This window comes from Aspergillus homomorphus, assembly GCF_003184865.1.
Source record: "Aspergillus homomorphus CBS 101889 unplaced genomic scaffold BO97scaffold_24, whole genome shotgun sequence".
Lineage (NCBI taxonomy): Eukaryota > Fungi > Ascomycota > Eurotiomycetes > Eurotiales > Aspergillaceae > Aspergillus > Aspergillus homomorphus.
Genome location: NW_020291910.1, coordinates 2,194 through 18,932, shown reverse-complemented (window position 1 = coordinate 18,932; position 16,739 = coordinate 2,194). Strand labels below are relative to the sequence as shown.

At 52.2% G+C, this 16,739-nt stretch overlaps 5 protein-coding genes across 5 annotated transcripts; 3 read left to right on the top strand and 2 right to left on the bottom strand.

Annotated features, from left to right (window-relative positions):
- The first annotated feature begins 160 nt into the window (after positions 1–160).
- Positions 161–4,617, top strand: BO97DRAFT_478693 (putative cell wall biogenesis protein Mhp1). Its single transcript, XM_025700640.1, has 3 exons — positions 161–690; positions 756–3,632; positions 3,693–4,617. Exons 1-3 carry the CDS (start codon positions 639–641, stop codon positions 4,361–4,363), a joined length of 3,600 nt encoding a protein of 1,199 aa, XP_025550248.1. The 5' UTR covers positions 161–638; the 3' UTR covers positions 4,364–4,617.
- A 200-nt stretch (positions 4,618–4,817) lies between these two features.
- BO97DRAFT_406330 (ATP-binding cassette long-chain fatty acid transporter PXA2) lies at positions 4,818–7,510 on the top strand. Its single transcript, XM_025695396.1, has 4 exons — positions 4,818–5,491; positions 5,578–6,214; positions 6,268–7,174; positions 7,347–7,510. The coding sequence occupies exons 1-4, from the start codon at positions 4,937–4,939 to the stop codon at positions 7,420–7,422; spliced, it is 2,175 nt and encodes a 724-aa protein (XP_025550247.1). The 5' UTR covers positions 4,818–4,936; the 3' UTR covers positions 7,423–7,510.
- A 123-nt stretch (positions 7,511–7,633) lies between these two features.
- On the bottom strand, positions 7,634–10,890 carry glpV (glycogen phosphorylase; the record flags this gene model as incomplete). The annotated part of the gene is made up of 8 exons (XM_025698422.1): positions 7,634–8,181; positions 8,234–9,999; positions 10,066–10,143; positions 10,205–10,308; positions 10,365–10,426; positions 10,479–10,514; positions 10,575–10,587; positions 10,715–10,890. The coding sequence occupies 8 exons, from the start codon at positions 10,888–10,890 to the stop codon at positions 7,774–7,776; spliced, it is 2,643 nt and encodes an 880-aa protein (XP_025550246.1). The 3' UTR covers positions 7,634–7,773.
- Positions 10,891–11,298: 408 nt separating this feature from the next.
- Positions 11,299–11,967, top strand: BO97DRAFT_103999 (uncharacterized protein). The gene is made up of 2 exons (XM_025689856.1): positions 11,299–11,628; positions 11,678–11,967. The coding sequence occupies exons 1-2, from the start codon at positions 11,439–11,441 to the stop codon at positions 11,857–11,859; spliced, it is 372 nt and encodes a 123-aa protein (XP_025550245.1). The 5' UTR covers positions 11,299–11,438; the 3' UTR covers positions 11,860–11,967.
- A 956-nt stretch (positions 11,968–12,923) lies between these two features.
- Positions 12,924–14,784, bottom strand: gpaB (guanine nucleotide-binding protein subunit alpha gpaB). The gene is made up of 6 exons (XM_025693873.1): positions 14,524–14,784; positions 14,095–14,440; positions 13,909–14,037; positions 13,709–13,838; positions 13,418–13,656; positions 12,924–13,364 (listed from the first exon to the last, which is right to left on the bottom strand). The coding sequence occupies exons 1-6, from the start codon at positions 14,648–14,650 to the stop codon at positions 13,265–13,267; spliced, it is 1,071 nt and encodes a 356-aa protein (XP_025550244.1). The 5' UTR covers positions 14,651–14,784; the 3' UTR covers positions 12,924–13,264.
- Between the last annotated feature and the right edge of the window lie 1,955 nt (positions 14,785–16,739).

Sequence of the window (16,739 nt, the reverse complement as noted above, 5' to 3'; positions counted from 1 at the left end):
CCCTTTTCTCCACCGACTGAACTAATGGACAATCATGCTATGAGTCCTTTTCCAGCCTAGTTGTTCCAGTTCCCACCGCCCATCCCGATCGCCTCGTTCTTGTGCCCGCAAAGCCGCACCATTCCTCTTCCTTCTTTTAACCCCCGTCTCCATCGTTTCCCATAGATATTCGCTTCGCTTCCCTCACTTTACACCTTCTTTTCCTTTCCCTCTTTCCCTCCTCCCCTCCCACCCCCTTTTATCTCTCCCTATCCTTGATTGCGCGATTTATTTCTCATCCGCCTCACGATCGCAACTCTGTATCCAAAACCCCCCACTCTCAGCTCCGTCATGTCCGCTGTGTCTCGCCGTCATGTCATGATGGAACTTTCTCGCCGTCGCCGTTCATAATTAACTACTAATGATCTGCATTGCGCATTCCTCGGGTTTGCCCTCTTCTCTCGGACGCTCAGCATTCTTCGACCATATTTCTCGCCTGTGAACGACTCCTGCCATTAATTCGCCTTGTTTGTTGTTCGACGGGCAGTGCTTGGGTTGTAAGTTCACAGGTTCAGCCTTCAATCAAACCCGTTCACGACCCTTTCTGCTCTATTACGTCACATCCCAGCAACACTGCAACGCGAAGCGTTTTTGCCAAAATGGAAGGAGTTGAGACTGTGGATGTTAGCTGGCTCCATCATTCGCATAAAGGTGAGTTTGATCGTACTTGAACATCAGTCGCGTGCATGGCCCGAACTCACCCCAATCGACCGCAGACCATTTATCCCGCTGCAAGTCGGCTTCATCACTGGTCAGCGACAAATCGATACCGGACGGAGGGGCCGCCCATCTGCAACAATGTGACGCCGAAAAGAAGCCTCCTACCGAGAATAATAATGCCCCGACTACGGCAACACCCAGTGTGGCGTCACAAAGTGAGAAGGAGGTGAAAACATCTGAAAAGGCGGTGGATGCGAAACAGACGGGCTCCTCACCTGCCTCACAAAAGAGCGCCCCGCGCCCAATTGCGGGCAGGCGAAACTCATGGATCTCCAGCCTCAGCTCGAGGTTCTCCTCGGGTTCCACGCCTCCCTCACAATCCAACATGAAAGCACAACCGAGCACCAAAGCAACGTCGCCCGTCTCGAAGATGGACAATCACAACCCCTTTGGCGCAGCGTATTCCCCGAAGGATAAGGAGGAGGAGCGGAAGGATGAGAACAGCCCATTTGCCTCCACTTCCCCCAAGGGTCCCTCGTTCTTGTCGAGCGCATTTCGGAAGCTTTCCTCATCTGCATCAGGCGGTTCAGGCAAATTGGCCACTAACGGTACGATATGTCCGCGTCGGGTTATGAACATCGACCAAGACCGGGATAGATGCAAGGTTGCCGATCTAAATCAGGCGAAATTGCGGCGTGTTGCTTTCTGCGTTGATGTTGAGATTGCGGGGCTATCATATCGAGAGTCGGATGAAGAGGCGCCGGCGATCAACAGCAAGCGTCATATCGTGCCGGATATCCATGGCCCAAAACTGAAGAGGTCGAACTCGAAGTCGAAGGACAAGAAGGACAAGGATGAGACTACCCCGGCGAAATCGCAATCTGCAACCACTGCCAAGGAAGGTAACACCCAGGAACAAACTGCTACTGGCAAGTCTTCAGGCTCGCCTGGAACGGCAGCTAGTGAAGCAACGCCCAACGGGGAAACCAAAGAACCGAGCAGAAAACAAGAAAAAAAGAAAAGGTCAGAGGAGGAGCGCAGGGAGCGGAGAGAAAGAAGGCGAAGGCAGGCTGAAGCTAATGGCACAATTCCCATGCAACTGACGGCCGACGGTGAGGAGTACGGCGTTCGCACGCCGGCGTCTGGCAACAGTCGTCCCAAGTCTCAAAGTCACCCGACCACGGATCCGGTCAGAATCTATCGGCGCTGTTGTCAGTTGCGTGAAACCCCCGTGTTGAAGAGGATAGTGGATGAAATCTCCAAGCCGTCTTCCACCCTAGCGGAGTCTCCGGGCACTGTTGCTGTACTAGACTTGAGCACTTTCCCCATGACCTCTGAAGACACAGCCACATTTTGTGACTGGCTGGCCGTTGTTCCGGTTCGAAAGCTCATCCTCGAGGAGTGTGCCTTGACTGATGATTCGGTTCGGTCGATCCTCGCCGCTTTGCTCTCCACCCGGACAGTAGAGCAAATGTGGAGCAAACGCAAGAGAGGCAAGATGTCAGAGATGCCATCTCTGGAAAAGGAAGAGAGGTTCAGCGTCATTGAGAAATTGTCGCTGAAGGACAACCCAAAAATCAGCACGGAGGGATGGCTTCATATTTGTCTTTTTGTTCATCTTTCCAAATCTCTGAAGGCCATCGATTTGTCTGGCATCCCGCTTCCCAGGACACCTATCCCCATAAGTGCTTCTGGAAAATTGGCTGTCCAGCCTGCGAATTGCACAACAGCCTCTACCGAGCTAACGGCTGTCTTCGCCAACGCGCTCGCTCAGCGCTTCGGCGGGGATCATCTCGAGGAGCTTCTTCTCAGCGAATGCAATCCGACGGCTGAGGATACTCAGCGGATCTGTGACGCAGCCACCACTGTGGGTCTGAGAAGACTTGGATTTGCCAATAACGCGCTCTCAAGAGAAAGTCTGGAGCATGTTGTACGCTATTTGAAGGCCGGAAAATGCGAAGGTCTTGACTTGGGTGGGAACCCGATCCGGGACCACCTTGACTTGATTACCTCTGCCATCTCTGATGTGCACCCGCTCTATGCGCTGAGTCTGGCCGATTGCTCTCTTACGCCCACTACCGTTTACCCGTTGCTCCAAGGATTGGCCTGCCTGCCTGATCTTCGCTTCGTTGATTTCTCCCACAATCCAGAGTTGTTCACCATGAAGCCGGACGCATTACCAACATTCAGGCGCTTTCTTCCGAAGATGCCTGCGCTCAAACGGATCCATCTCGCGGATGTGAACATGTCCCCTGACCAAGCAATTGCTTTAGCCGAAGTTTTGCCGGAGTGCCCGAGCCTATGCCATCTCAACATCCTGGAGAACCCCTTGATCACGGCGCTGGCGTCGGCAACTGATCCAGCCACACAGGAAGAAGCGTGTGCCGTCTATGCGTCGTTGATGGCCGCGGTGCGCGTTTCTCGCACTATTATTGCTGTTGACATTGAAGTCCCCACTGCGGAGAATAACGAAGTTGTCAAGGCTCTCGCATCCCAGATCGTCGCCTACTCTCTTCAAAACCTCGAACAAGGTGCCATCGCAGTCGAGTTTTCCGATTTTTCTGAAATTGCGGCCGCACGCTCAGCTGTCCATGTTCCGGAAATTCTGCAGCATATCGTTGGTCACGGTGCCGGGGAAGAAGCAGTCGAAGAGGATGACGACCCGGCTCCCGACGAAGACTATGTGATTGGTGGTACTGGTGTGGTTAAAGCCTTGGGTGTTTGCCTTGGTAATGTAGACCGCTCTCTTCCTGGGGATCAATCTGGCCCCCCTAGTGGCACAGCAACCCCTCGACACCGGAAATCCCGGTCCTTCGTCACTAGAAAGCCTCGGGACATGTCCAAAAATCTACTGGAGTCTGCGCGCAACATTCGGACCCGTATTCAAACTGCCCTCGTACGGGAAGATAGGGCTGGCAATGACACCAACTATAGTATGTTTCGTTCCCGTTCTCTTGCCAGAACCACCTATGCTAACCATGTACTCTCACTAGGGCGTCTCCAGTTCCTGGATTTCACGTTGCAGAGGATGATCCAGCGGTTTGAAGACGAATATCCTGAAACACGTATTGTACCACAGGCGGTGCCCTATAGCTTCCCCGAAACCAGCTCTCAGAACTCTGGCGAAGATGTGTGGGGTGCGCGTGCTGGCGATGGCACACCACCCAATGTCACGCATGGTGATGCTGAAGCTGCTGCGGATGACGAGGATGACCACTACGCTGTCCGACTGTCCCGGGCAAGCTCGATCACATCACTCCATTCGCGTGCCATGACCCATGAGGAAGGTCACGTACATCGCTTGGGGCAGAATCTCCGACGAGATTTCCTGAGCCCGTCGTTCGATCCGACGGACGACGATGCGTCATCGCTCACTTTTGACGAATCGCATATCGCTGCGTTACGAGAGAAGCTCGACCGGTTGCATCTGGATCAAATGCGGTCGAACTTCGAGAGTGTCAACGCAGCTAAGGCGTTCAAAGACCTCGGCACGACGGTGGACGAGCTCTGGGCTGCCCAGCAACAAGACTCGGAAGGCTTCGAGAAGTTCCGACAAAGCCAGATCGCTGCACAGATCAATAGCGGCAAGAGATCTCCATCTCCGTTACCTGGGGCTCATAAACAAACAAATCAGGCCGAGCCTGATCGTCCTTCACCGTATTGAGAGGTTTCAATAAGTACAGCCTTTCTTCCCAGCGACTATTGCCTCTCTGGGATAATATCGTTTAACCTTGGCCCGGTGATCTATCTACGTCATTTTGGAGTCGGTAGCCAGCTTTTCATACCTGTGCATTGGGGATTATATCATGCGAGGGGATTTGCACAGCGCTGTATATACTTCCTGTGAGGTTATGTCGTCTATAATGCTTGTAAACTAAGTAGCGAGACCATTAAGAATGGGCCATTTTGGACTTGACGATAGTTACTGTTAAGTAAATTAGCTGGCTAGTTTGTGGCTGACTAAGACTGGCCCATCCTCGGCTCAAAAATTCCCCCATGAAATCCGGGGCAAGACCCGCCGCGAGCATGGGGTCGGTCTTTCACATGTCATTCCACCTTCCCTCCCCTCCCGCATTACAACAACAACAACTTCTCTCCATTCCACTCCACTCCACTCACTGTCTTCTTCCTCATCTCATTCACTCACTCCCTGTGTCCCCTCGGTGTCATGCTTCCCTTAAACTGGTCGACTCACCCTAGCTACGATAGATAACTAATCTATCTACTTTGGGCCACGATGGCCGTCCAGTCGAAGCTCCTTCTCCCCCTACCGCCCGAGCGATGGTCCATACCGTTACGTCAACTCCTCTCCCGATTCACCTCCCTCTACCTCCGCCACCGCAAACAGGTCTCCCGAACCGTCTACCTCGCCCTCTTCGCCGCTCTCGCCAAGCGCATCCACAATGCCATCTCCGAGCAGAAAGCCGCCTCCCAACAGCAGGCAGAGATGCGGAGCAAACGGCCCGGAACCAGCAGTCTCGGCGACGGCGGTAACGGCAACGGCGCCGGCGCCGGTGAAATACCCCGGAAGAAGGTCGAAGTGAATCGCGAGTTCTTCCGGAACCTCTTTCGACTGCTGAAGATTGTGATCCCGGGGTGGAGGAGTAAGGAACTGCGGTTGTTATTCGGCCATAGTGTGTTTCTCGTGCTGAGGACATTATTGAGTCTGTATGTCGCCGAGCTGGACGGGCGGTTGGTGAGTAATCTGGTGAGGGGCAAGGGGAAGGATTTCTTACTGGGATTGGTGTGGTGGATGATTGTTGCTGTGCCGGCGACGTTTACGAATTCGATGGTGAGTGTTTGACCATGGGTGGTGGTGGTGATGCGCTGGGGGAGGGGAGACGGAAGATGTAAGCCCCTAGCTAACGATACCGAAAGCTCTCATACCACCAATGCAAGCTGGCTCTCAGCTATCGCAAGCGTCTCACCGACTATATTCATGAGAAGTACCTCTCGAACATGACGTTCTATGCCATCTCCGCCCTCGACGATCGCGTCAAGAACCCCGATCAGCTCATCACCGTCGACGTGTCTCGCTTTTCTGACAGTCTGGCCGAGCTATACTCCAACCTGGCCAAGCCAGTTCTCGACATGGCGATCTACAACTACTCGCTTTCGAAAAGTGTTGGCGGCGAGGGTCTTTTCCTCATGAGCCTTTTGGTGCAGATCTCGGCCAACGTCATGCGGGCTCTCACGCCGCCCTTCGGGAAATACGTGGCTGACGAGGCTCGTCTGGAAGGAGAGTTCCGGTTCCTCCACTCGCGCCTACTTGACTATAGCGAGGAGATTGCGCTATACCATGGCCATGAGGCAGAGAAAGACACGCTCGACAAGGGTTATTTCACTCTCATCAAGCATGTCAATCGCATTCTTCGGAGACGTCTTTATCATGGCTTCATGGAAGATTTCGTGATCAAGTACTTCTGGGGCGCTCTGGGCCTAGTCCTCTGCAGTATCCCTGTCTTCTTCAAGATCCCCGGCCAAGTCACGCAGACCATGGGTGACCGTACCGAAAGTGAGTCTCGACTTCCCTTCCTTCATTCCAGTCGCATTCTAAAGGAACTACAGGCTTCGTAACGAACCGTCGCATGCTCCTCTCCTCCTCCGACGCATTCGGCCGCCTCATGTTCTCCTACAAGGAAATCTCCGAACTGGCCGGCCACACAGCACGAGTTTCGACCCTGTTAGAAGTCATGGACGACCTTCAATCCGGCCACTTCGAGAAGAAGCTCGTCTCCTCCGCCACCGACTCGACCTCCGACCACGCGGCGACCCTCTCCTCGCGCGGCACCGTCACCGAAACCGCCGACTCGATCGAGTTCCAGAACGTGCCCATCATCTCCCCGAACGGCGACATCCTCGTGCGCGCCCTCTCCTTCACCGTCCACCCAGGCGACCACCTCCTGATCGTCGGCCCCAACGGCTGCGGCAAGTCCTCCCTCTTCCGCATCCTGGGCGGCCTCTGGCCCGTATACGGCGGCACCGTGCACAAGCCGCCACCAGACCAGATCTTCTACATCCCGCAGCGACCGTACCTCTCGCGCGGCACCCTCCGCCAACAGGTCATCTACCCGGACAACCTCCGCGAGATGCGCGCCAAGGGCATCACGGACGACGACCTGTACGAGATCCTGTCGGTGGTCGAGATCGCCGGCGTCGTCGACCGCCCCGGCGGCTGGGACGCCGAGGAGGAGTGGCGCGACGTCCTCTCCGGCGGCCTGCAGCAGCGCATCGCCATGGCCCGCCTCTTCTACCACCGCCCCCAGTACGCCATCCTCGACGAGTGCACCTCCTCCGTCACCCTCGAGGTCGAGCGCATCATGTACGAGACCGCCAAGCGCCTCGGCATCACCCTCATGACCGTCTCGCACCGTCGCAGCCTGTGGAAATACCACCGTCGTATCCTCCAGTTCGACGGCCAGGGCGGGTATATTTTTACCAAGCTCGACTGGGAGCGACGGCTGAAATTGGAAGAGTAGGACTCATCCCATCCCCCTTCCCCTTTTTCTTTTCTTTCCTCGTTGTGGCTTCTATGGTCTTTCTCATTCTTATCATCTTATCCACTCTTTGAACGTCGTTTCCTCCTTGTCAATCCTCTCGCCGAATGCTTCCCACTGAACCTAAGCTAATGATCTCTCTTCCTGCAGCGAGAAAGAAGACCTGGAGCTCCATCTCCGAGCGGTGCCGGAACTGCAGAAACGCATGGCCGAGTTGAGTGCCTGAGGGACGGGCGGGTCGGATACATATACACTCGTCTTTTCGTTTCACTTGGATATAGATCCTTATCGTTATGCATCTAGCTGTATCTCCCTCTCATGTGTCGTGTTGATAGCATCTATCGTAGTGTAAGAATTATGGAAGCGAAGGACTTGAAGTAGAGTCTACCACATAGAGTATTACGTGCCGAGAAGGAACGGTCATGACATAAACCATTGGCTGTATTGACACTCTGCAATGAGCAAACTAAGCAGATACAAAGCTCCCTCACTCTCACTCTCTCTCTCTCTCTCTCTTGCCCATCCCTAAGATCCGGTCACCATGCTAGAGACTGTACTGTACGATGGGACCCTCTCATTAATCCTTCACGACCAGAGGCTCGATGTTCCAGATACTCTCCGCATATTCGCTGATGACGCGATCGGTGGAGAAGAAGCCCATGCGAGCCACGCTGACGATGGATTTGGAGATCCATTCTTCGCGGTTGCGGAACGACTCGTCCACCAGATCCTGTGTGGTGATGTAGGAGTTGAAGTCGTCGGAGACGAGGTAGTAGTCTCCGTGCTCGATGATCGAGGCCAGCAGCGCCGAGAAACTGTTCACGTCGCCGAACATACCGCCACGGATCGCGTCGAAGACCTTGGCCAGGTGCGGGTCGAGCTGGAAATCCCCGTACAGGTGGCGATGGCGGAGCTCCTCCACATCTTCGGCAAGGTTGCCGAACAAGAAGATGTTCTGCTCGCCGATCTCTCGGGTGATCTCAATCTGGAGGGAGGGGTTAGCATTATCTCAGTATAGACAAGGGCGGCTCGCATACATTGGCTCCATCGCAAGTACCGATGATCAGGCCTCCGTTCATCACAAACTTCATGTTGCTGGTTCCACTTCCTTCAGTACCCGCCGTAGAGATGTGCTCGCTGATATCCGAAGCGGGACAGATGATTTCGGCCTTGCTGACATTGTAATCCTCGACGAAAATGACTTTCAGAAGATCGCCAACATCAGGGTCGGTGTTGACGACAGAGGCGACCTTGTTGATCAAGTGGATAATCGTCTTGGCCATCCAATAGCCTGGAGCGGCCTTGCCACCAAAGATTGACACCCGCGGCAAGACTTTCTTCTTTTCCTCGGCGGACAACGACTTGATCTTCAAGTATCGGTGAATGACCCCGAAGATGTTGAGCTGCTGTCTCTTGTACTCATGGATACGCTTCACTTGAATGTCAAACAAAGCATTCGGGTTTACGCTATAGCCAGTGGCCTCCTTGATGTGCTTCGCCAAACGAAGTTTATTGGCAGTCTTGATCTCTGCCCACTCTTTCTGGAAGGCCTTATCATCAGCAAATGCCTCCAACCGATCCAGAAGAGTCAGGTCGGTCAAGAATCCGTAGCCTCCCAATCTAGAAGCTATCAAGTCGGAAAGGCGGGGGTTCGCCTGGTGAAGCCAACGACGGGGGGTTACACCATTGGTGACATTGGTGAACTTGTCTGGGCCGTAGATGGTCACAAAGTCTTTGAAGAGAGTGGTTCGCAGAAGGTCTGAATGCAGCTCTGCGACTCCGTTCACTTTGTGAGATCCAATGATAGCGATATAAGCCATTCTCACCATCTTCGGGTGCGACTCCTCGATGATCGACACGCGAGACAGCATGTCTCTATCCTCGGGGAAGTTCTTCTCCACGAACTGCAAGAAGTATAGATTGATGTCGAAGATAATTTGCAGATGCCGGGGCAAGAGGCTCTGTACCAGCGGGACAGACCATTTCTCCAAAGCCTCAGGCAAGACGGTATGGTTGGTGTAACCAAATGTCTTCGTCACAATTCCCCAAGCCTCGTCCCATTCCAGACCTTCCTGGTCGATCAGAATGCGCTGCAACTCAACAATGGCCAGTGTCGGATGTGTGTCATTGAGCTGAATGGCCACCTGGTCGGGAAACTCGCTCCAAGCTCTCTTTGTCTTCTTGAATCGTCGAACAATGTCAAACAAGGAAGCAGCACACCAGAAGTACTGCTGCTTCAATCGAAGCTCCTTGCCGCGGTCCAAGCTGTCGTTCGGATACAGCACCGCAGAAATAGTTTCTGCGCGTTGCTGTTCCGCGACGGCGCTCTCATAGTCGCCTGCATTGAACTTCTGGAAATTGAACTCTCCGCTAGAAGCCTTGGCGGACCACAGACGTAGGTTGTTCGTCGTGCGGGTGCCGTATCCGGGGACGGGAACATCGTATGCCACTGCTTGGACAGTCTCGCCGTCCTGCCATGAGTTTATGGTTTTGCCGTTTTCGTCTTGATACTTCCGAACCCAACCATAGAATTGGATGTTGACCGTGATTTCATGGCGAGGGAACTCCCAAGGGTTGAAATCGAGCCAGTAGTCAGGGACCTCCATCTGATAGCCATCCACAATCTCTTGTTTGAAAATACCATATCGATAGCGTAAACCGTAGCCCCACGCGGGATAGTTGAGTGTGGCCATGCTGTCAAGGAAACAAGCAGCCAAACGTCCCAGGCCTCCGTTACCTAAGGCAGCGTCATGTTCCTGACTGATAACATCTTCGATACGGAAGCCAAGGTCCTTCAGACCCTCTGCGACAACGCACATCTGACATCAGCATGGGTTCTTCATGTGAAGTGGCGGCACGCATCCCTTACCTCTTGCAGCATCCTTCAGACCAACGTTGAGCATTGCATTATCCAATGCCCTGCCCATTAGAAACTCCAGCGAAAGATCTGAGGATAAGGCATGAGCGAGGTAGTCAGGTCACAGAAGAGGGTAGCTTGTCACACATACAGTAAACTCGCTTCTGGTCTGCAGAAGCTTGACGTTGCTGGGTTTTATTCCATTCGATGATCAAGCGATCTCTGAAGGCTAGCGCCGTTCCAGAGTACGCAGCCCTAGATGATTGTAAGATTCTTCTCCAAGTGCCAAGGGTTGGAATTAGGGGACCGACAATTCATCGCAATTGTATAGCGAGCGAGCCAATGTGGTCTCAATGTGGCGAACCAATTCACTCTGTCGTAAATGTTAGTATGATGGAAGAGAATAATGTCTTTCTTCAACCTACTTCAAACTCCTCTTTGTTGGTAAAGCCGTTGACGGACTGGCCGGTGAAGTAAAATTAGCACAGGTCCCTGAGAAGCTAGAATGATCTTGATCTTACGTGTTTCTTCCACCTAAATGATTGCTCAAATTAGTTCAAAGTTCTCCATCGGCAGATCACGAATAAGTCTGGTCCCCCTGTTGAGCGGACAGCAAGGTTGTCTGTGTAACCGAGGAGGAGGGGTGGTTTCGGGTACTCACGCCTCTCTCAGGTGCTCGGGAATGCTAGCTTCGACACTCTTGATCTCAGCTGGGCCAAAACCGGTGAAAGTACGTCTGTGCTTGGGGCGGCTGAAGCTGGGGCCAACGGGGCCCTGAAGCTCGGAGACGGGAGCTCCCACAGAGGGTTTCCTTTCGCGGCGACCTTCGGCAGCCATGGTGAGCGTCAGGACGGGAACAGTACAGAAGCAAAATAGGCGTTGCGGGGAATTGAAGGTGAGGAGCGGATAGTAGCTGAGAACAAGATATGCGATGGAAGGATCTTTCAAAAAAAAAAGAAACAAGGATAATCACGCAAGAAAATTGGAGGGCAGGGCCATCCACTTGAGAGAGAGAATCAAGAGGAAGGAAGCCGAGTACGAGGAGGGGGAGGAGAGGAGAGAGAGGGAAGGAAGGCAGAGAGCGGGTAGACACACCCCAGCTTAAGAAGGATGAGGGATGAGGGATTAGGGACTCGAGCAATTGGAGTCCTACATCCGCATCGCACCGCGTGACAAGGAATTGTGAATGGACATGATGTTTCCAGGATCAAAGCAAGGCAGGGGAGGAGGATTGACGCGGAGGGGTGGATTGATTGAGACGCTGACAGGACTATACTGAGGGGAACCAGGAATCGATCATACGTTGGCACGTTGACTGGGCCGTTTCCCATGCACGTTAGACGCATGTCTAGGCCCTGGTAGAACCGGAGCTTGCATAGTGTCAGATGGCGTGGGAACCGCACGACGGAGAGCCCGGAATCGGGAGGAAGGAAAGTCGCCGTCTTCAATGGATCCTACTGAGTATATGGAGGGTGTGGATTAGCCCATGGGTAGTGACAGACCCCACTGGCGTCCTCGGTGATAAAGGCATGGAGACGTGTAGGCATGGAGACATGGAGACATTGAGCCCTTTGAGTGAAACATTGAATATGGGACGAGGGAAGTTGCAGGGCTGACCGATAAGATAGCGAGAGATATTTGTTGATGCCGTCACGGTCAGTGCGGACAGCCGCTATGACGCACGCCAACCGGGGAGTCCGCGTGGTTCAAACATCTCATTCCGATTGTGTCTTCTTGTTGGACAGTGCGACTGAAAAAGAGACATACAACAGGAACCTTGGAGGATATTTTGGAGGAATCACCTGAATTCCTTCCATGTATACTGGGCAGTGTGTTTGATGTGCTGCGTGCTGTGTGCTGTGTGTGGTACAGTACTTCCAAGCTCAAGTTCCAAGCAAGTGTTGGACCTCAGTGCTGTCAGGCTTAGCCTCTTCGGTCCAGCTTCAAACAAGCCAACCCCGCACTCAAGAGTCGACGGTACTCGAGTGTACTCTACTCTACTACTCTCTTCTAACTCTGACCATGAGGTGCACAGTACCTACTAAGTACGAAACTATCAATGGAGATCGGACCTCGACTATCCTCCTCCTCATGACACTACCCCACCCTCCCACCCATCCAAGCTGTGGAGGTCGTGTCCCAGCACCCTTCCAACCAGCAGCAATGAATCAACCCATCACAACTTGAAAGAGCCCAAAGGAAAGTCCAGCAATGTTCCACATTCAAGAGAGACAAAAGAAGAATTCGCAGGGTTTAGATTACATGTGTATAATCGCTATCAATGATTGAGAGAGACGTAGAAACGCGGGTACCTGCGACCACGTAGCAAGAAGGAAATGGTGACATTGGGCAAAACAAAAGAAAGGAAAAGAACAAGAAAAGGAATGAGCGAGGAAAGATGATTATAATGGCATATTATGATAGATATGAAAATGAAAGATCGCCGTCCAAATGCATGACATCAATAGGGAATCAAGAAAAGGAAGATCAGATGGGGGAAGACAGGCATGAGGAACAGCTCGGGGGGGCATGAGAAATGAATATCAAGCGTTCCCCACCACAAGCTATATGCAAAGTGAAGTTCAAGCCATTAACTTTTCAGCTTGAGATCAAAGGTTCATCAACTTTCAAGCCAATTGAAAGGTTAAAGGGCATCCGATGCCGGCCAACGCAGACGAAGATCCCCAGAAGAGCAAGCCACCCCGACCCCATTAGGAAAACCAACAAATAACACCTTGCCAGACATATCCAACATTTCCGAACCAATCCAGCGCCAGGCACTTCGAACGGTGAATCAAGTCAAGCACCACAACGCCGACGCCGACCCACCAAAAAAAAAAAAAAAAAAAAAAAAAAAAAAAAAAAAAAAAAGCAACGCGTGTGGGTAACAATGAGAATCATGAGGTGCAGACAAATCAGAGGGCTGAAGGAAAAAGAGGAGAAGGAAAGAAGGGAGGAGCCGGCCAAAAGAGAAAGGCTCGGACGACTCGCCGAAGGGATCATAATGTCAAATGAGACGCCCGAGAAGAGCATCCCAGCGTTATATCCCCCCAACCGGGACATAGGAAAAGTTCACGGGTCAAAGCGGGAAGATCTAAGGTTGTAACCGGTCACCAAGCGCGAGACTGGTCCATTCAGTCGCAGGACCAGCACAGTACCGGCATGTACTATCTCTACCAGTATCTCGCTACTACCCGGTCAGCTGCCAACTCTAGAGGATGCCGGAATCTTTCAGAGCGTTTTGTAATATCGTCTCTTTCACGGCAGCGAAGACTAAACGAATGTTGGTCGTATCGGTAGCTTGAGTGAGACTGCAGTAGAAGTCAGATATCATGGGGATGTAATCGAGCAACTGGAGACCTACTGAGGATAGAGATTCAAATGTGCGCGATTGACTTGATTGAATCTCCATAGAAGGTACTTGGCGGCTCGGTTTACATCATTGCCGCCCGAGTAATCAGGGAAGTAGTTGTTTAAGGGTGAACGAGGGAGCTTTTGTCGGAAAAGGTCGACCTTGTTGAGGAAGAGAATGATACTCGTTCGCATGAACCAACGGGAGTTGACAACGGAATCGAAAAGCACCAAGCTTTCCATCATTCGATTCTTCGGGCGGGTCAGACGATGGCTACCTTCCGGCGGACAAAGTGATGCATACCTGATTGCTTTCCTCTAGTAGTACTTGGTCATATTCGCTAAGCGCCACACAGAAGATGATGGATGTGACGTTTTCAAAACAATGAATCCACTTCTTGCGCTCACTGCGCTGGCCGCCTACATCGAACATGCTAAATATCACGTAAGCATACTGGAAGATGATTATAGAATTCGCATGTCAGACACAAAAGAGTCACATACTGTATGCTTAGTTGACCCATTGTGAATCGAGTCTCGTAGATACCGGTGGTTTTCGTTCGCGCGCGAAGCACATCATTCACACTGGGAATGTATTCAGGAGCGGCTATTCGTTTGGCTTCCTCGAAAAAACTAGTCCCTCTGCATCAGCATCCGTGCCGCGAGTGTGAAAAGCGTAGACAGTCTTACTATGGTGCGGAATCCATCAAGTAAAATTCGTTCTGGTGTTCTAATACCGTCGACGTACACGGGTCGTTCCAGAGGTAGGTGATCGCATCCCCTAGCTTGCTGTCGAGCGGCACATTGGGATCAGGGTTGATATTATAATCGTAAATGTACTGGATATAGTCGCGGACCTTTTGACTCGAAGGCTCAAGAGAGAATTGGTGGTAAGCGGCGATGAGCGATTTGGCGCAATCAAGGAGATTTTTGTAGACTGTCAGACGGTATAACGACAACTCTTCGACCGTGTAGCCATTCTGATGGATGATCTTCATCTGTTTAACAATTGTCGACTTCCCGCTTTCTCCGGAGCCTAAGGCAAGACACATCCTGTTAGCCACACCTCAAGCGTCTCAAGGGCCATGCTACTCTCCGAGCAAGAAACGCGCAACTGACCGAGTAGTAGGATCTTGCATTCTCGCCGTAGTCGCCTCGAATCCTCCTCTATTTTGCGATCGATAGCCTGGCTCTTCCGCTTCTGCTCGACATCGCCGGTCGCCTCGGAGCTCATACACGAACCCATTTTCTCGTATCACTCCCAGACAGCGGAGAACTAGCCCATTAGCTGCCTGCGGAAGGGCGCGGCATCCACCTATCAGACCGCTGACACCTGAAACCCGAAACAATGTGATTCTCGAACAGCCAGTCGATCAAGGTCTTAGACCGGGCGAATCGAGGGAGGAGAGGGAAATTGGCGCGATCGAGAGACAATGGGGGAAAGTCTCGGTGCGATAATAAAAAAGGGTGGTAGGTTTGCGATCGACGAGGACGCCCGATTAGGGATCGAGGCTTGCGCGCGGAATGGTCAAAGGCAAAGCCACAGCGGACAGGTTCGGGTTTGAGACAGCGAGAGGGTCTGAGCGACGACTGCAGGTTTCCGGGAACAGAGGCGATGGGATCGTGATGCAGATGATCGAGAGAGGGGAAGAGAAGGGAGGAGGGGGAAGGAAACCAGGGAGGTGCGTGTTGGAACAGGACGGTTGGATGAAGTGCAGGATCGTTGGCGTGGTCGGACTCGTCTGAGCTGAGAGGAAAAGCTGGGGTGAGTGAGGGGGGTCAGGATCCAACTGCGGAGCAGCAAAGCGAACGAGAATGACGACCTGACGCTAAAAAAGGGCAGTCTAGTCAAGGTCGATCGGGAGTTGATGTGGGAAAAGTGGATGGAAGCGCGGATCGTGAGTGAGAGATAATGTAAGCAACGAGGATCTTTCTGGTCGGTCGGCAAATGGTCGATCGGGGTTGGGAGGGGGGAGGGGGGGGAGCAAGTCAGATGTGTAGATTGATTGATCTATTAATGGTTCATGATTAATGGTTAAGAGATGTGGAAAGGGTTAGGGTAGTGTGTGAGAGAAAGAAATGACAGCTCGTGGGTGTTTCAGAGGGAAGCAGGTTAAGTTTGTTAGTTGGTGAACAGTAAGTAGTGTAGTAAGGTCAAGTCAGGTCAGATCGCATGTAGGAGGTGGAATGAAATGAGAGAGTGGATATTCCCAATCGTCATACTCAGTTCAAAAGTCTGTTAAGGTCGACAGGTGGAAGTGGAGAATGGCAGGAGACCGAGGGAAAAGGAAAGGGAAAGGGAAAAGATTACATACACTCGCTCGATCGTAGGGGCGACGAGTGGGTATTCTTTGGTGAAAACGTGGATCGCCCACTCTACAGGCTATGAGACTAGTCCAAGTTAACCAATATCTAAACTACTTACTTCTTAGTAACTTAGTAGAGTAGTTCGATCGGGGACCAGATGACCAGACATGGGCCAACGACAAAGGGTTCGAATGAAAGATAATGACTGCCAAGCTGGACGCTTTGATTTGTCCTCTCCTCCCTTCTACTTAGTTACCTTACCAGGCAGCCTTACTTGGACTGGGACGGAAATGCTCCCGATGGATCACCCTACTGTCAACTCTGGCTCCATAGAGTCTGCAGCATCAGGTACATGTGCAGCTGAGCTTGAATGATCATATCGAAAGTGGATTCCTGGTATCTGTTTCCTACCTTCATGAAATGCCATGGTGTATTAAGGGTGGCCGTCGGTAAGCAGACTCTGCTCGCATACGAAGCCATTCTCTCCTTCCCAGCCCGCCTAGACGGAGTAATTCCTGGCCTCACGTCGCATTATTCATTCCGAACTGCACATTGACACGTACGGGACACAAAGCCACAGAAGAGGTCCCATGGTCAGCTTATCCTTTAGCCCTCTATCATGGTGATGATGTGTTGGGATCTTCATCAGGGGCTGAGGCATGGTCACACTAGCAGTAGCTAAGGTAGGGATATCAGCTCTCTGGGATTAATGACTCCGGCGATTGCCCCCATCTCCAGAATAGCGTGCTCCTTAAGAATCATTCTGCTGTTGCGCATACTGTTTCCAAGACCGCATGTGCCACATCTGATAGACCTATTATTCCAGGCAAAGCGCATGAGTTCAGGGTCGAAAGTTTTGCCGTCACTCAGCTCTATATAAAGACAAGCGCGGAGCGCGATCGGGTCTGAGTTCCAGAGGCTTACTGGGCACCTATTGACAGGGAGTCTTGGCTTGTTATTTACTTTATTGTTCTTTCCCACGCATTAGATGTGCTCCACTTCTTAATGGTCACCCTGAGTTGCTCTTT